We start from the raw sequence: 20,453 nt of genomic DNA on the forward strand, positions 1-20,453 counted from the left end.
CTGTTCCTTTGTGAGGTCACAAACACACTGTTAAAATCTTAGCAGTGGTCCTGAGGTGTGTTCACTTTAACGTCAAGTTAACAGCCAGTTAAAGTAAACCTAGTTTTGGACGAGATAACGGTGCTGTTAAAGTTAACATATGGTTGAGCCTCTTTAACCAGTGGTTAAGAAAGAACCCGGCACAGGACGATTCATTGCCGGTCTTCTACTAAAGCTTGTCACTGGATCATCACTAACATTGTTACTTGGTCCCTTATTTGTTTATTAGTTTTTGTTTGTGCTACTTTAGTTTGCCTCACTTCTCATTTTGCCTTTTGCTTCTCTTTTCTTAGTTAAATTGCTTTTTTTTATAAACTTTGTTTTGCTTGACGATACAAGTCGATCTTAAGCTACCTTTGTTGTTGGTTCTGTATACTGCACCTTGGATCCCTTAATCATATGCGAGACACCAAATGTAAAAGTATTGTTATTAAAAAGTCCAAATGTTAGTGAAAGAAATTTGAATGTTTTATCAGTTCTCTCAGGTGCCAACAATCAGAATTAAATTGCGTCTTCCTCTTTGTCATCACATCTACCCGTTCTTACAGAAATTACCCCTTCATCTGTAACAGAATCACAAAACTAAACACCGCAAATAAGTCAAGTGAAAAAGCAAACTAATCAGTCCTTCAGATGGTTAATGAGCCGCTTGGTGTCTGACTTTTGAGGCATTTTTTTTCTTGGAAAATTTTGCTTGAAGGGGTTTGGCTTTGAAAGTTCCACTGCATACTGAATATTAGATGGTCGTCAAATAAGGAGGTTGAGTGTTGCTCAGCTCGGCTTAGCTGAAAGAATAGAAGCTATGTGAGACATTATGAGGTTTGCTGAGTGATTATGTCTGTGCGTGACAAAAAGAGAGCGATGGAGACTAAGTACAGCAGATTGATCTCAGCAAGGATTTCTGTTCATCACTCATGTTGCCTCCTTCTGATGGTGGTATACGGCTCTCTCAAACACACGCAATGCACTGTGAACCTCAGCACTTTTCAGATTGGCCACTCCCTCGACTATACATCACCTCACTCTGGGAGTATCCCTTAGACCCCACAAGTTATAGCGCTGACAGACACACACACACACACACACACACACACTTGCTGGTCACCACTCACATTTCATCCTTCCAGCTATGGAAGTATCTATGCAGTAACACGCGCACACCATCATGGCTGTTATGCTGTTCATCAACCAAACTAACGCTACTTCTAAATTCCTTCACAATGGCCACTGATGATATAGTATATATGCGTGTCTCACTATTTATCATCTCGTGTGGCCTGCATATCACAGGACCCCTGAAGTCCAGGTGTTAGTGTGTGTGTGTTAAAAATATCTACTCTAACCATCTAACAGATATTACTCACTTAATACTCATAAGTGGTTCCCAAAGGTGTTTTGTTTATAATCCACAATATATATATTTTTTTCTCTCCAAGAGAACATGCACTGGATGTGGGAGTTATTACAGTGAAGCAGCTCAGGAGCAGCTTGATTGTGATGGCAATAAAAGGCTCAACTCAGGTTGTAGGTGCTGCAGCTTGTGTTTTACCCACGGTGTCACTGAACCCCAGTTGAGCTGTTATGACATTCTCACATACGTACTATGTGTATACTGTATATATTAGGGCTGTCAAAAATAACCCATTAACAGCGGTAACTAATTTATTTCATTATTTATGTTATTTTTGTTGTGTATATAACTTAATTCTGATGTGAACACACACAGCAGGAGAACAGGAGGAGTGCCAATATTGTCCAACTCTCAACCCCTCTGATTTAGATATCTCCTGTGGTGGAATGAACACAAATACAGTATGTTATGAAGCAAATGGATTGAACATCAGTAAGTCAATATGGCTGTAAACAACATTGTAAAACATCTGACAAATATTTGCCATTGGGCTTGGGCTGTGATATTTGTTTTAAAAGTCAACAGAGTAGCAACTATTATTATTTTTTGATCATCAAAAAGGCCATGGAAAAAAAAAAAATCAATTTTCATGTAGTGTGCATCAGCAGTGGTGGAGCCAGAACGTTTTCATTCAAGGTGTGACTATTACTCACATAAGGGTGGCAATAAGTTGATCGAATGTCTAGATGGCCATTGGGGTGGTCACAGCCAGTCCACCACGGCCACCACGTAGCTCCGCCACTGCAGCAGCAAGCTCCACTGAAAATTACATGTACACAGTAATTCCGGGCCAAAATTAACCTATTTCACAGATTTGAAGACATTTCATTTCATCTATAGATAGATATTTCAGTGAATTTATATGCTACATACCTTTTATCTTGTCCTAAAGCTCTAATCCATGAGTTTGAAAGGCTTCAATTTGGACCTAACATTCAAAGCTGTCGTATGCTTCCAGGTGTCATCCAGTGTAAATCCGATGCAAATTGAAGAGGAAAAGTCATCTACCTAAAAAAAACATGTATTTTTCGAAAATACACTCCATATCATACGTAAAAGCAGCATTTTCATGGGAGTCCCCACAGACTCTACGTATCGAGCGCACACACACACTGTTAGGTTTTACCGTGCATACTTCCAGGAATTGTTACATTCCTCCTAAGGAATCTATATGTAGTATGTGTGTGTGTATGTATGAATGCACTGCTGAAGAAAACACAATAGACCAACACTGACCAGCAAAGTCCAGCATAAACTGGCATCATTTCCATGCTGGTCTATGCTGCTTTTTTCAGGGTGTATCTACGTGTGTAAAGATGTAGTGGAATTAACAGCGCCGCCAAGAGTGGCTTCCTTACAAGAAGTTGTGCTTGTTCATTCAAGCACATTTTTATGTGCCGTGAGAGAGACGTCCAGTGACGTTGGTGTGATTCCCCGTCTACCCATTGATATTGAGGCGTCAGCGCCCCGGCTAAGTCAAGTGGCTAGCAAGGAAGTTTTGGGACCTTTTATTATCATTAATGATAATTCACTACCGCACAAGATCTACAAGCTGGCAAGAACATCAAGACCTTCAAATTTGTGCTTCACTGAAGAGCTAAGAGCTAGCATCGAAGGCTAACGCGAGAAGCTAGTCAACGTTACAGTACAGTCAGAGCAGCCAGGGACACAAGAGCCTGGGGGAAGCACAGAAGGTCGGTCACAGATAAAACGGTGGTGTTATCCAGGCCATGTGAACATGACCATCTAAATAACAAGTTTTAATGTTGGTTTTTATTATAGGGGAAACAATCAGATACCAATGTCACATGTTTATGTTGATATCATATATATCATCATATACTATATATATGCAGACCTGATCAAAATCAAATTTTAAGTGGAGCTACAATATGCAAAAGCAAGAAGGGGAGTGTAACAAAAAGTGCTTTGAAATAGTAATTTATTGAAAACAACAATTAAACTGAATTAGGCTGTGATGAGGCTAGTGATGGTCTTAAATTTTTGATCAGCTGATATGATTATCGACTGATCAAAAGTTTAAGACCATCACTCAAAAAATATACAAAAAACTCACCAAACCAGAACAAACACAATTCTCAGTAGGACCCAGTAATGAGTAGCTCGCCATTCTTGTTAATCACTTCAAAAATTGGTTTGGGCCTGCTTGATGCGGGTCATTCCAGGAGGCTTCATGAATGGCATCCACGGTCTGGAACTGATGGCCATTTTTAGGGAAATCGGATAGATGGATGGATTATTTCTTATGAGAAAAAAACGATTCAGTTAATGTACATTTCGGTAAGGAGCCAGACCTTGTTGAACAAATTAATGATGCTAACTAGGGATAAGCCAGACACTCGATATAAACGATTACAGATTATGAGTACACAAACAAGTATACAGCTGTCAATTATCCATATCCGCAAGGGAAATCCCCATTGTGTTTATATACTGTTCTGTAGTTGTTAGTAATACAGTTTAAAGTAAAAAAAAAACATTGGGTAACGTAAGCCAGCCAGTAAGTCTGTCTGTATTGTGTTTGTATACATGGCGGTCCCAAGCCGCGGTACTTCCAAGTGTGTGCTGTCTACTTGCAAAAATTTGGGGATCCGTACATGGGGAGCACAGCCTCAGTGCAGAGTTGGGAACACGCAGACACGATGTCACACTTTTAGTGAAGGAGGAACCTATTTGCTATAAAACGTTTTGTTTTTTTTCATTTGTACGCATCGTAACTCCGCTTTGAATTCCAGCGCCACACACATGAGAAAGATTGTTTCTTTTGTCATGCAAACTGTGCAAACATGCAAACAAATCTTCACAAGAGGTGCAAAAGTGCAAAATTTCATATTTATCAACCTGTGAGAATTTTGAATCTTTGAAGCAATGGCTGTGTAGCATTTTAGTTCACGGCTTCAACTCATGTTGAAGCGAACTGCCACCAGTACTTTTAGGTAGTTGTTTTGCACAAATTGTCTGCACAATTTAAGGAACCTAAATTGTTTTCTGAATCTTTGTTACAGTCTGTTGATTTGCTTGACCATCTTTCAAGTGTCAATTTGACTGCATTCCCAAAAGACCACAAAGCAGCAGGTATTCAACAGAAATCCATCCCAGTGGTTGGGTTCAACAACCTGGGTTCAGTCAACCCCTAATTGTTCGGTGAGTCGATCGCACTGGTTGCCCAGTGCTGCAGGGAATTTACGTGTGATTAGGTTGTGGTAGTACGTTGTGTGATACTTTCTTCATATTTTAATCCATACTAACGAAGTCGAGCAAAAAATGAAAGTGGTTGAATGAATATGCACAACATGTATCATGGTAAAACATATACCGATGTCGTGAATTTGAAATCAATACCTCCAACAAAGTTAAGAACCGCTGATCCATCCTTTTCTACACCACTTGTCCTCAGTAGGGTTTTGAATATGTTGCATATTCAGTAGAGATGAATCATTTTAAAGAGTGAACAAGGTCCAGAGTGATCCCTCAACCTCCCAACCTGTAGTAATAAAAAAGTAAGCTTTGGGTACATATAATTTTGGGTGCATTTCAATAAAAACATGCATAAAATAGATCAGTCTAATCAAATTATTAATGGAAACACATGGCCAAAAACACTAGGTGAGGTTGAGTAACCAAAGAGATTTTAGAGTAAATCACTGAATGGCTCAGACGGGCTCCTTCCATAAGATTATGTTCTCAATAGCAATTAGCACAGCTTTAGCTCAGTGCCACAGGGGAAGCATTTAAGCACTGATCAATTGTCTCATGCTATTTGATTTAATAAGAAAAATAGAGAGTGGTACCAAAGGATGATTGTAAATGTGCTGTAAAAAGAAAATCAATTATAGTGTAGCCTTCTTTTCAAAGAGCCACACTGCTGATCAAAATTATCCTGACCATTAAAAAAAAATTGTAAGAATGTATGCACTGTTCAATATTAAGGATATTTTAAGTAGCGCTTCAAAATTTTAAAAGAAGGAATCAGAGTGACACCAAGAGAAATTGGAATAAGCACTTTGTTGCAACCCCCCGGTGGACAAAACGGAATTAAGAAGACTGAAGAGAAAAAAACTCATCACACTGCAATTGATGTGCAGAATGAGTGAGTCGGCGCAAATCACATACATGAATGGTGTGATTGTGACAGGGTTCTGAAACTAAGCCAGGGCAGTCAAGGGCGGAGGAGGAAAACAAGATCAAATGGCTGTTGCCTCAACAGAGCAATATGTGGCCAACCTTCTGCAATCAAAAGGAAGTGGGAGTGGATGAAAAAACAAAACAGCAAAACCATCAAATCATTCAATTTAATCTTTCAAGTAAACATTTTTGGTATCTGTATCAGCTATACTATCCTTTTGCAGTAAAACAGAAAAAAATCCAGTTTGCCGCAAATGAGGCACAGCACCTTTAAGAATGCAGTTGTGCAAGTATAATGAAATATTACAAATAAAACTATAACGTTCATATTGTGAAAAAAAAATAAAGTTTGAACAACAGCAACAATAGTTTCCTGCCAGCCTGCCAGGAAAAGGTGATGACAAGTAAAGTGAAATGCTAGACTGAACATGACAAAACTAAACTGCTTGAATTAGAGCCAAACTCACGGAAGGAAAATAATCCTTTTCTGCCTCCTGGTGGCATAAGAAACAAGGCTTGCATGGACATTCAAATGAAAACGTAATCCTACCAATGTAATACAAAACGAAAATACACAATTTGACTAATGGATCTACATAAATACTGCAGCTTTTGGAGTTTATGGAGCAATAAATTGGAATACTAATGTAACATCCCCACAATGTCATTTTAAGGGTACTGCTATTTCTAATGACAAGAGGTGTCTGAGATTCTTTTCTTGTTTAAAGGAAGGTTAGAATTGAGTAGTATAGTTTGTTATGTTATGTTATTTTAATTGGCGACTCAAATTGTCCATAGGTATGAGTATATACAGGTGTGAGTGGTTGTTTGTCTATATGTTCCCTGTGATTGGCTGGTGACCGGTCCAGGGTGTACCCTGCCGCTCGCCCGAAGACAGCTGGGATAGGCTCAGCTTACCACAGCGACCCAAATGAGGATAAGTGGCATAGAAAATCGATGGTTAAGTGGTAATGCTGCAAGGATACATTCCTTATTCTTCATGATAGTTGCAACAATCACACTGCAATTCTAAGAGTATACCTCATAGTCAGAAGACATAACGTTCACAAAAAACAATATATGCTCGAGTAAGTATTAGTGTGACTATTCTTCTTCCACAAACGGAACTAGTTCTCTTGTTATTTTTGTGTTAATAACAGCATTAATAATAGCATTAGTAACTACAAAATGTCGCAAGCTGAGGACTACTTGTAATGGCAAAGACGTGTCTTATACCATATATATGTTACATTGGGCGTTAAGAGTGAATTATTATTTGAACATACCTCAACTTGATTTTTTTTTTATTTCAAAATAATTGCAACTTTGAAATTTGTTGAGTGGCTATTACCATTTTTGCTGTGACAATGTGTGTCAATTATTATCAAGTATGGTTTATCACAGCATAGTTCACAGTTCACAGTTTTCTTGACGCACAGCTTGACGCACCATAAACACCACAGCAAAACAGTTGAATTGTAATATTAATATGTATTATTAATACAACTGAAAAAAAAATAAGTGTTTGGAAATTTAGATGTTTACCTGACACTGCGATTTTGGGGAAGCCAGACCCTGGGATAGTCACAACACACACGGCATACAGCAACCCCTCCAAAATGTTTTGGATACCTCACTTAAAGAGTAAAGTCAAGTACAAAACTGTATGGACTATAGTAATATATTTTTTTATTTATGGAACCATTTGATTTTTCTGTTTGTCACGCTGGTATGTGTGTGTGTGTCTGTGTGTGTGTGTGTAAGGGAGTGGGGTAAGAGAGTCTAGAATATGTTGGATGAGCGACCCATTGGTTTGAAACCACCCCCCTCCCTCCACACACACCAGCCCCTCTCTCGCTCTCTTCCTCGCACACACACACACAAACACACACACACACATACAGTCGGCAGTAGCAGCAGGAGACGCTCACTGCTGTGCTTGTTGTGTTGAGCAGAGGAAGAAGACCGACGGCTCCAGTTATGAGCTCAGGGAAGATAGATCTCCCATGACTCTCGCTCTCTCTCTCTCTCGTGTATTGCTTATTGCATTCCCGAGAGTTCATCTTTATTCCTCTCCTTTGCTGTACGAACGGACTACTTGTTGTGCATCATCGTACAATAACAACATTGTTTTTCCTGGGACTTTAAATCAGGCACCAAAATGACATGCTCTTTCAGCATGGACGTGAGGAGAAAGAAGGAGCCTTTGGACGTCCGTGTCAGCCTCTGAATATTTGCTGCAGTTGCGAGTGAAGGTACTCGCCAAGAATCCACTGATATGCGGCGACTCTGAGGAAAAAGGGGAGGCAGTGAGTGGATTTGCTCCCGATGATTCTCGTCTCTGTGTTTTCCACACAGGATGCTCTTCATGTGCACTGCTTTTTTTCGTTAAGCAGATTGCTTTTTTTCTTGTGCAGTGGAATTTTGGAGTGCCAAAGTGGAGGTCAGTGGACATCCAGCATGTCAAGTTTTCATCTTAATACTAAAAAATAACGACGGCCTTGATTTTGTGTGCTTGTTTGTACATGCGTGCGTGAGATCTTATTTTGTGAACCATTTTGTACGATGCCAATTCTCTCCTCCACTTTTTTTGTTCAAACCAAGGCTCACGCTGCATCGTTAAATGCCGGATCCATATCTTAACGATCACTTTGGGCTGTAAAAATGCTGAGCGGTGTCCTCTTTCTGAGCGTCCTCACGGTCACCAGCCTGTCACCGTACGAGACTGAGAGCCGCAGAACTTCAGCCTTCAAAGATATCTGCAAGATCCGCTGTGCCTGCGAGGAGAGGGAAAATATTTTGAACATTAACTGTGAGAATAAAGGATTTACCACTGTTAGCCAGTTCCAGGCACCCCCGAATAAGATCTCACAGCTCTTTCTCAACGGGAACTTCCTGTCTCGAATCAGCGCAAATGAATTTGTCAATTACGGAAATGTCACCTCTGTACATCTGGGGAATAATGGATTACAGGAGATCCAAACTAATGCTTTTCAGGGGCTGCGCTTCTTGAAGAGGCTGCACTTGAATAACAACAACCTTGAGGTGATAAAGGAGGACACATTTGCAGGACTAGAGAGTATGGAGTATTTGCAAGCAGATTATAATTATATCAGCACCATTGAAGCGGGTGCTTTCAGCAAGCTGAACAAGCTTAAAGTGTTGATCCTCAATGATAACCTCCTGTTGTCTTTGCCTCCGAACATTTTCCGCTTTGTGCTCCTTACCCATTTGGATTTACGTGGTAACAGGCTCAAGACTTTGCCCTTTGCAGGGGTACTGGAACACATCGGCGGGATCATGGAGATCCAGTTGGAAGAAAACCCATGGAATTGTACTTGTGATCTGATTCCCCTTAAATCTTGGTTGGATACTATTTCGGTCTTTGTGGGGGACATAGTGTGTGAGACACCATTCAGGCTGCACGGTAAAGACATCACTCAGCTCATAAAGCAGGATCTGTGTCCACGTAGAAATGCTGGAGAACGTGCTCACCCTGCCTCTGACTCTCACTTTCAAGGAGCGCTGCCCGCAACCTACCTCCCTGACATGATCATCCCCACACGTGCCCCGAAGGCTTCACGGCCACCCAAAATGCGATACAGGCCTACTGCTCGCATTACAAAGGACAAACACGTCTTTGGGCCCATTATGGTTTACCAGACACGTTCTCCTGTGCCTATTTTGTGTCCAAGTGTGTGTGTGTGCACATCACAAAACCCCGACAGTGGACTGAACATCAACTGTCAAGAGCGTAAGTTGCACAACATCAGTGATCTCAGCCCCAAGCCCTCCTTCCCCAGGAAACTGCACCTGACCGGTAACTACCTTCAAGTGATTTACAGAACGGATCTAACGGAGTACAGTCTACTGGAGCTGCTTCATTTAGGAAATAACAGGATAGCAGTGATTGAAGAGGGTGCATTTGAGAACCTCACAAATCTGAGGAGGCTCTATCTGAATGGGAATTACATTGAGTCACTTACACAATCACTTTTTGCTGGCCTTCAGTCTCTCCAGTATCTTTATTTGGAATATAATATCATAAAAGAGATCTTACCGCAGACATTTAACGCTTTGCACAATTTACAGTTGCTTTTCCTCAACAATAACCTATTAAGAGCACTGCCGGACAATGTTTTTGGGGGCACTATGCTAACAAGACTCAACTTGCGGAATAATCATTTCTCGTATCTCCCAGTTAAGGGTGTGCTTGATCAGTTATCCGCTTTCATCCAGATTGACCTACAGGAGAACCCTTGGGACTGCACCTGTCATATTGTGGCACTCAAAAATTGGATGGAGCTGTCCAGTACCAGCGTGGTGGTTAATGAAATCACATGTGACTCACCGTCTAAGCATGCGGGTCACCTGCTGCGTTCACTGCGCAATGAGGCTATTTGCCCTGAGCCAAGCGAGGAGCCCCCGCCTCAATACGCACCCCCTACCAAAGCCCCAACACTAGTAAGCCCCAGCACTGAGTCACCAACGCCCTTTTCCTCTTCTTTTTTTAGCTCAGTCAGCCCGACCGAATCCCGAATTGAAAGCCCTGAGTTACATCCAGAAGTACCGCTTTCAGTTCTAATTTTGGGGCTTCTTGTAGTTTTCATTCTCTCTGTCTGTTTTGGTGCAGGACTCTTTGTTTTTGTCTTAAAACGACGAAAAGGAGTGGAACATGTCCCAACAGGCTCTAACAATGTAGATCTTAACTCATTCCAAGTGCAATATGGCTCCTATAATCCTGAACCAACCCAAGACAAAACCTCTGAAAGTCACGTATATAATTACATTCCTCCACCAGTGGGCTTCATGTGCCAGAACCCCATTTACATGCAGAAAGATGGTGAGCAGGTGGCGTATTACCGCAACCTGAAAGAGCTTAGCTTTGGTCCACTGAATGCAAAGAAGGAGGATATTCTCACACGCAGCCCAGGAGCATATACCATCAGTGCAGTGGATTTTATGGATAAACCCCCAACAACACGAGGTTTGACCACCCCGGAGCGTCCAGAGATGTTGTATCAAAATGTCGGGGAAAGGCCCAACAAGGCGCTTCCAACAGCTACAGGGACATCTCCTTTCAGTTATAATTTCTGCACTTTACCCAAGAGACCTTGCATCGTGCCCCCTTACGAGGCTGCCACAGCCCCGAGGCATGTCTCCAACAAGGACAGGTTGTACGGAACACCCAGGAAATGCTTTGGGGTTGAGCTCCCATCCAAAAACAGTGAGCATCAATTTCTTCTTCATGGGAAGCTAAAAACAGAACCGGACTACTTAGAAGTTCTGGAAAAACAGACTGCTATGAGCCAGCTGTAAGACGGTGATGTATTATCTTCCCAACCTCTACTCCCAGTCTGCCTGCAAGGTGTTTTGCTTCTGTCATAATCATTATTAAGAGTTAATCAGTAACTGTTATCATAGCCCAATATACAGTATAGCTATCTTATCTCTCACATGATTGACAGAGAGCAGACCCCCTTTTTATTACTCCCATTCCTTCTCTTATTTTCTTTCCAATATGTATAAATGGATTATAAGAAGTATATTATGATTAATTGCTATATTTTCTCCTGGGATGTATAAATTATTCCATCTGAAGACATGGATGATGGCAAGACTGTGTACAAATATGGCCTTGTGCATTCGTTTTCTAGAACCGAATTGTATTTTTTCTCTGAGATATAAAAAATTATTCATCGATTAGTCTTTGTAGATGGGGAAAAGCTACAGAATGACATTCCTGTATATACATCAATTGCACATGGTGAGTGTCCCCCCCCTCCGTTTGAAATGTAATGAGAAATCTCTCGCTACATTTGCTCCATAAAGTGCCTTTGCACTCAGTTGTTTAGTCATTGATGAGAATTCAAATGTTCTTTTATTCGGGTAGTGCTGTATTTTAAGGAATTCAATCTCCAAAAATATTTGTCTATTGAAAAAAAAAAGAATTTTAAATGTACTTGAGAGTGGGCACGTCATTATCCTTACTTCAGACAGGGACAAACATGTATTTTGCTTTCAGTATTGTCTTTGGCGATGTACAACTTTAAAAAACAGTGTATGCTACAAGGGAGCAATATACCGTTGTACAGTTGTGCCATTAAATTTTCACTGAAGCACTTTGTCAAGATGCTGAGCTTGAGGTGCATTTTGTTTAGACTGTGCATGATTATTTTTGGATTCGGCTGTGGAGTGTGATAATCAGTGTGTGTGTGTGTGTGTGTGTGTGTGTGTGCGTGTCTGGTGGGAGGCAGAGAAATAGAAAATTGAGCTTGCCTGCAGCTCCGGCTTCTCTGTCTCTCCAGTGGAATGAAAATGACACTTTTTCGCTTCTCCTAACTTTAACCCAGAAGAACATACAGGTGCCACTAACACCATTTCTGCTTGACTGGAACTCATTAAATCCGACGCATAGGAAACATTTTGGAGTGGTTGTCATGCTGCAGTCATGTGACTACACAGGATATGGCTTCTCCAAAATGACAGTGTTTTGTATAAACCAGTGCCAAATCGTGTGTGTGGGGGGGGGGCTCCCTGCAGGGGCGCAGTGAGCTGTCAGGGGAGCATGAGAAGCAGGGAGGACTTTTAATATTAGTGCAGACCTGCCAACATTTATGAATTTGTTGTATTCAGCATACAATTTGACTCTTGAATATGCTTGTATGCTTCGCTGCTCTCCATTTTGTTGCATTTCACTGCTTTTAGTTTTGAGTTCAGTCTGTACAGTACAGATAAATAAATAGCTTCTCATGACATGGCATGACAGAAAGTAATTGAGAACCTTTGGTATGACGACCAGTCCAGTCTGCCTCTCGCCCGAAGTCAGTTGGGATAGACTCCAGCATACCCTGGACCCCAGGGAAGATAAGCGGCTTAGATAATTGATGGATGGGATAAACATCAGCAAGAGCTAATAACGTGTGTGAAGGGGCAAGCTCATATCCACAAGCATTTTTTGCTATGCAAGGCCATTTAACATCTGGAATGCTTTAATATGGTGTTAATATTACGATTCAAGTGTTTTACTACATTTCTTGAAGAAATTGATATAAAACTGCTATGGCTAATGTTCATAAGCTCCTCAGTCCACTATTGAAATTGTTTTGAATTAATATATATTTTCAAAGTACATTTGGGGTCCAAAGCACAAAAGCGTCAATCACTAGAATCACTAGAATCACTAGAATAGTTTATGGCGGTTAATTGCTTTGACTTGATTGTGCTGATTGAATTTCAGTAAGATAAATAAGTAAGATTTACCTATTATATTTTTGTAGTTACAGCACAGAAAACATGTTCACGAGCTTGTAAATGCATTTTTAAAACATCATTAGAGACCTCTAGACATGAAATAACACCCCTAGAGTAACCTTTGCACTCCTTTGCACCCAATAGAGTAGACATCCATCCATCCATTTTCTGTACCGTTTATCCAAAACATAAAGTAGACTCACATGTTTACTTTGGGGGAGTCATATCATCAAGTACCTCATGCGGTGGTTATTGTTTCATCAGTATTACATTACTGACACCTAGTGAACAGTGTAGAACATATCATAACATATCAGAACATATCATAACACCTAATTCTTAGTTAATTTAACCATTTTATGCTTGAAAATGCTTCAATTAAGCCAAACTTTGTTAATTGTGCTTAAATATGCAATTTTACCAATATCTCATATTCATCCATGATGAATTATAGAAAATGTTCATTCCCGAAAAAAAAATACGAAATAAAACCGTGTTAAGAGTGAAGCCGTTAATTTCAAAGCATGAATGGACGGTTGTATTGTGTTTTCGTTCCACATGGTGGATGGAATGCTCCCCATCATATTCTTTTAAGCAGAAATGGGTCTGGGTTTTTGATGAAAGATTCTGTTCTGGGTTTTTGTTTAGTTTTTTTTACTCTAAAATGTGGGATGATGCAGCGTTATATTGTAATATGTCATAATATAGTTATATACTGTCATTTTATATAAATCACAGTTTGTAGAAGCTTTTTTTTCCAAGTACACCAAGTGGATGTAAAAATCCCAGCAGAGATTTGCACCTTGCGGTTGAGAAGTAAAAGAAGGCTTGAGCTGGAGGTGAGCACTGGAAAACATCAAAAGAGGTACTGCAGGAAAGTATCATTCACGTGAGGTTCTTAGCATATTACACGTTTGTGCAGTTGGGAAAACGTTCCTTATTGATCGACCGTAATCCTGTCCTGAATGTGACATGGATCAACTGTGCTTTTGTTTCCTTACTTCAACTCAAGTTGACATCAGCTGCTTTCATTCTGTTCGCAGCCTCCCAGCCTTATCCCACTTCCTGCTCCATTGTTCATCCCCACTCATCCGCCCCAAACCCACGCCTTCTTGTGGGCCTTTTGTCCCCATGCCTTTGCCCTGCTGGATCTCTGCTGCCCATTGTGTATCTGTCCGCGGTGCTGAAATGTTGTGCAAGCAGGTTGAAAACAAACCTGACGGCTCCTGTGTAAGGGAAAGGGTTCTTGTCTTCAGGTGCAGATAGCGTAAAACTCTCATTCTATGTGTCTCGGGCCATGTCCACACATCTTCAAAAAATATATTAAAAACATTTTTTTTTAAATTTACCTTATAACAATTGTGTTCATTAATACAGTAGAGTTGTGGTTAGTGTGCGCCTTGATTACCATCTTTTTTGATTAACACGATTAACAGCAATTCAGTGCAAAATTTTGCCACGGTTGCCATTTTCCTCCTTCTCCCTTCTATGATGTGGGTTGTTTGCTAACTAATACAGATATGCCACAAATATCAACACAAAACACATTTTCGTAGTTTTACATTTTTAAACAATTCTAAATGCACAAACATAATGAACGAAAGGGATGAATGAAAATTTAAGATTACTGTGTATCTGTGATATCGAGACAAGGACATAATGTCTTGGTGAATGAATATGGCAGCAAAATACCACCTTGGTGTTTTGTTTTGAGTTATTTCTTTGAGTTATTTCAAAGAGAAAAGCAGAGACTTGCTGGCACATTGTGTCCGTGTCGACAGTAACCTTCAAAGAAGGAAGCAACCTTAAATAATCACATATTCCTTTCATTCAGCATTTATATTCATTTTATATTGTTTATGCATTCAAAACTCTTGGATGAACTGGATTTAGATTTTTTTTTTTGATGAGCAAATTAGTTTTGGTTAGAGTACATTTCAGCTTGAGTGACCTTCTGGAACAGATGAATGACGCCAACCAAGGTTCCACTAAATTAATTATAGTTAATTATTGTTTTACAGGGCAGCATGGTGGTCGAGTGGTTAGTGCGCAGACCTCACAGCTTGGAGACCAGGGTGCCATGCTAGGTTAATTGGCGACTCCAAATTGTCCATAGGTATGAATGTGAGTGTGAATGGTTGTTTGTCTATATGTGCCCTGTGATTGGCTGGCAACCAGTCCAGGGTGTACCCCGTCACAGACAGCTGGGATAGGCACCCCCCGCGACCCTTGTGAGGAAAAAGCGGTAGAAAATGAATGATTTTTTTTTTTTTTTTTACAAACAACATGCATATTTGCTGTCTGTTAAGTATACACATCTACCATTGTACAAAATGACATCAGCTTGGCTTGGGTGTGTCCGTGCAACCTTTGCAAAAAAGTCAAAATAGAGAAAAAAGTTGTAATTTAACTAGAAAGAGTTTTTACATAAGTAATGTAATATGTATAAGTAGGAAATATATATAAGTAGGAAACATAACATCAGTTTAGTTTAGGGTTTTATTTCACTTTCTCCAACAGACTTTAAGTATTAAAAATGATCAAGTTATTTTTGGCACATTTCGAAGCAATTGTAGTGAACTTTCCAGGTCACATTCCTATTTTTAGAGTTAAGAGGACCAGCTAGAACTTATCTACGTTTTCTACTTTTGGCCATTGGATGATTTATGACAACATTAAAGCTTCACTGCAGATGCTGTGTTGCCAATTGATTTGCACGCAAGCAATCCATGATGGCAAGACTGTACAAATGCATCCTTGTGTATTCTTGTCATATAACTGAATTGATTTTTGAAGTATGAACTGGGGGCTGCACGGCGATTGAGTGGAGCGCGTGCAGGCCTCACAGCTTGAAGATCCGATTTCGATTCCACCCGCAGGCATCTCTGTGTGGAGTTTGCATGCGTGGGTTTTCTCCAGGTACTCCGGCTTCCTCCCACATTCAAAAAACATGCTAGGTCAGGGGTCGGCAACCTTTATTATCAAAAGAGCCATTTTACCCACACGCTTACTAAAGGAAAACAGATAGGAGCCGCAAAACATAATTTAAAAACAATATCTTATAAACTTTTGAAAGTTTGAATCAGTTTTAACGCCAAATTTTTACACCAAATTGTTGCTTCTCGTCACATGTGAGCTCTTTGAGCTCATCCAATCACGAGTCAGAACTCATTCACTTCAATTCATTCAGGGTCTCACAGAAAGTCAGATTAAAAAAAAACTCATAAAAAAAAGCATATTTTTTCCCATTGGGGTATTTAAAAAAAATACTTGAGCCTTGTGAAGGGAGCCACAACAAAGTGGCTGAAGAGCCACATGTGGCTCTGGAGCCAGGGGTTGCTGACCCCTGTGCTAGGTTAATTGGCGACTCCAAATTGTCCATAGGTATGAATGTGAGTGTCAATGGTTGTTTGTCTATATGTGCCCTGTGATTGGCTGGCGACCAGTCCAGGGTGTACCCCTCCTCTCTCTCGAAGATGGCTGGGATAGGCTCCAGCACCCCCGCGACCCTCGTGAAGATAAATGAATGAATGAAATATGAACTATTAGCTTTTGTAGATTGAATACAATTCATATATATATATATATATATATATATATATACATCAGTTGCACATGAGCATCTGTGGGTTGTTTGCAGGGCTATGGAAGTACGGTATACACCACTTTTTTGTATTTTGCTTCCATCTTTACATTGAAATTTTCAGACAGGTACAAAGTACAAGCCTCAAAAAAACCCCCAAAACCAACCACACCAAATTATCATTCATGTTTCGTATTCACCTTGGTCACCAGTCAGGGTGAAACCAGTGACTTTTCAACAGTAGTGAATGATTTGATTACATTGACGAGGATGTCCAAAGTGCGGCCTTTTGCGGCCTGCATTACAGCATTACACAAAAAATAAAGAAAAACCACAATGGCAGTCGAATAGTTCGTATAATGTGTATATGTATATGTATAGGTATATATAGGTATATAGGGGTATATAAAGGTACGTATATACACACACACACACACACACACCGGTATATAAGTTTGGACAGGCATGACACAGATAAAGCAGGAAGGTATCAGTTTACCGCAGTCAGCAGACTTGTGTGCCTTTGTTGTTCTAGAAGAAGCAAGCCGAAAAAGCAATCTCCTTTAATGTTACCATTAATCTTACTGCTGCATCTTATTTTCTCTAAACCCAGACGCTTTCTCTACCTGCACGCTTTTATTCCTTTGAACCTTTCTACTCTCACTTGTGGCCCCTGAGTGTTTAAAAAAAGAAATTAAAAAAAAAAAAACATTATATATATATATATATATGTACATATATAAATATATATATATGAATATAATTGCTTTCAGTTGTGGTTTCTGGTGCAACATCGCACAGCAAGCAGAGAAGATGCTGCAGCAGGCAAAGCTGTGAATGCTGTCATGTGGGCTTCCTTTTTTTCCTTCTTCTTCTTTTTAACAAGCTTTGCCATTTCAGCTGCTTAGTGAATGTAGGGAGAAGAAAGAGAGAGCGGGAGGGCGAAGGAGAGAGGTTAGGGGAAATGAACGGGACGGGGGAGAGGGAGAGCGTGAGCTGTTCATTCCTCTCTTTCTCTGAAAATGGAGTGATTTTCCTTCCTTGGGCACAATTGCTCCTCTGTGTCTTTTTAGTGGCAGTGAAGGAAGGAGAGAGAAAGTGCTCTCTTGCTCACACACACATGAGGGATATAAGGGAGGGTTGAACATGTGCAGCCTTGCACACCAATGAGGAGGCTTTCTCCACCAGAACACTCTCTCCTCTTATCTTGACGCCCTGGGAGTTTGGTGCATGAGTGAAAGCGAATGAATGAGTGACTGAATAGGTGAGGGTGTGTTCCTATATTCCAGGGGTGTCCAAACATCTTCTAGCAAGGGCCACATATTAAAAAATGACAGGCTGCAGAGGCCACTTTGATATTTTGTAGATATGCAAAGAAGCTGTCATGTCCAGATAGGAGATCGTATTATTAATGTAAATGGCCATACATGCTAAATAGATTGGAAGTGCAATCTACACCTTCCCTGTTTTCAGGAGCAGGAGGGGATAGAAAAGAAGAAAACAAGCAGAGGAAGGAGTGCTGGGACGGGAGGAGGTGTTGGGGGGTGTGGGGGGGGGGGCACAAAGAGGGGCAAGAATAACATAAACAAACAGGACTACATCAACAAATGTCTCTGATGAGTATATAAGACCATAATGGAGATGGCCAAGTATTAAATAGCCACAATGACGTTACTGAAATGAAACAGTCAAACATATTAGTGGTAACAGTAGTAATGAAAATATTAACCATGACAGTAAACAGAATGACAATAGCACACAATTGGAATCTTATTACTGACATCATAATAATAAAATAATTATGATAATAAATACATATTAATAAAACCAATAGGATAATGATATGTACTGTGAGTGTGTATATGTGTGTGTACTGGGTGTCTCTGTAGGTGCGTATGTGTGCATGTCTACATATATGTATATGTGCATAAATGTGTATATGTATGAATGTGTAATTGTTACTGAGAATGTATGAACGAAGAGGGACTGCCACTGCCACCCAGCAAAGGCCGAGCCCCCACCACCAGAGAGCCACCGTCCCAATCGGGGCAGGCAAAACCAAGAACACCTCGCCCCAGAAGCCCATCTCTTGGGAGACCAGCAAGGCGAGCCAACCCCCAAGACCGGCAAAAGACCACACCCTACAAGGACAGAAGGGCACCCAGAACCAGACACCAGTGGGCATTTCGAATTTTACAATTTTTCGAAGCCCGTGTGCATGCGTCAAGGAGTCGGCTCACCATGACAGTCAACACGCAACATACTTGGGCTGAAGTGAAGGAACGTGGTGGTTTGCCAAAACACTAATGGTGAGGGGGGGGGAGACTCCTCTATGGCTTTGACTCAGGAGGTAAAGCAGGTTGTGCACAAACTACAAGGTTGACTACAAGGAGACTCTGCATTCCCTTTGGACCAGGTTGGCAAGGCTGAGAGGGGGCCATGGTAAATGGGCAACGCATGGTCTCCATACACATTGCCCAGGCTTGAACCCTGATCTGAGGTGTAGTAAATTTGTTGAATACGACGGACGGTCTATCTCAGAAAAAATGACACTGCTAATACATACATAGATAGACCTGGCCAGGATCAATGAGAATCATCACAGACATAATAGATTCTTCAGAACATTACAATGTTATTCTCATAAAATAACATTTTTTTCTTGTTTTCTTATATTTTTACAATAGGCTGTGGACCAGAAAAATAAACAGCTGGTGACCACAAATGTTCCGCAGGGCACACTTTGGACACCCCTGATATCTTCATATTGTGCACATGTGATTGACACTTCTTTGCAGAGCTGCAAAGTTATCCATTACAATGGTATGCTCTCAGATAAGGCTGAAATGGATAAATAGCAGTGTATCGTCTAATGTACGCTGTCACCTTCTTATATTTCTCCATCTCTCTTTACCTCGCTCTCCGAGAAATATGATAGAGACGTATAAATTGGTATTCTTACCGAGTGGCTCAATTTGTGGCTAAGCGATTCAGAGATGACTTTGAAGCATAAGGGCTGTTGCTTTGAAGCATGAGGGCTGTTGCTTTGAGTTGATTTATAGAGGCCATTTCCGCGCTCTTTTCACTGGTTGTGTGTGTGTTGCCATTTCTCTGACTGGCGCGTGATTGTGTTGGTTATGCTGTGGGTGAGGGGTGATTTTATCACCTACAATTTGAATCATTTTTTTGTAACTGACTGCTTCCCTCCATTGCACATGTCTGCCTCTTTTAGGATGGAGGGTAGTGGTGTACTGGGTATGTCTAAAATCCAATCATTTGAAATTAAGGTCGTAAAATGCCAAACATTTTTGAAAGGTCTTAAAAATGTATTAACATTACTTTTATTTAAAGCAAATACGCCAACTTGAACAGGAAGGCACCCTTTGGGTTGGGAATTCGTCCTTACCCCAGGTGGAGTCTTGTTGAGTGAGGGAAGGCTGGAGTGAGATCGAGAGTCAAATTTGTGCAGCATCTTCACGAATGCTGTCGCCGGACTGAAATGTTGTAGTGAAGAGAGAGCTAAACCGGAAGGCAAAGCTGTCAGTTTACCAGTCAATCTATGTTCCCATCTTCACCTATGGTCATTAGTTTTGGGTCGTCAAGGAAAAGAATGAGATACAAGGCCAAAATTAGTTTTCTTCGTAGGGTATCTGGACTCACCTAAGAGATAGGTGAGGAGCTCACTCATCTGGTATGAGCTCATAATTGTACCACGGCATCAAGACAGTTGAGATGGCTCCACATCTAGTTCAGATGCCTCCTGGACATCCCGCTGCATGGACATTGGGTAGGGGGCCCTGAGGTAGACAAAGGGCACACTGGAGGATTCACGTCTCTCGAATGCCTCTGTGTCCTCTGGGTGTAGGGAATAGGAATAGATGTAGGTCTGGACACCCCTACAGAGACTGCTGTCCTTGCGATCCAGACTCAGATAAGTGGAAGGATGGATGCAATAAACCTTAGTTTCGCTTTGAAATATTTCCGTTTTTGAGGACAAGGTAACTCAGTTCATGGTATTAT

At 40.8% G+C, this 20,453-nt stretch overlaps 1 protein-coding gene across 1 annotated transcript; it reads left to right on the plus strand.

Annotated features, from left to right (window-relative positions):
* The first annotated feature begins 7,505 nt into the window (after positions 1-7,505).
* On the plus strand, positions 7,506-17,932 carry slitrk2 (SLIT and NTRK-like family, member 2). Its single transcript, XM_058063718.1, has one exon. The coding sequence runs from the start codon at positions 8,261-8,263 to the stop codon at positions 10,913-10,915; it is 2,655 nt and encodes an 884-aa protein (XP_057919701.1). The 5' UTR covers positions 7,506-8,260; the 3' UTR covers positions 10,916-17,932.
* The last annotated feature ends 2,521 nt before the right edge of the window (positions 17,933-20,453 follow it).

Source organism: Doryrhamphus excisus, chromosome 23 (assembly GCF_030265055.1).
Source record: "Doryrhamphus excisus isolate RoL2022-K1 chromosome 23, RoL_Dexc_1.0, whole genome shotgun sequence".
NCBI lineage: Eukaryota > Metazoa > Chordata > Actinopteri > Syngnathiformes > Syngnathidae > Doryrhamphus > Doryrhamphus excisus.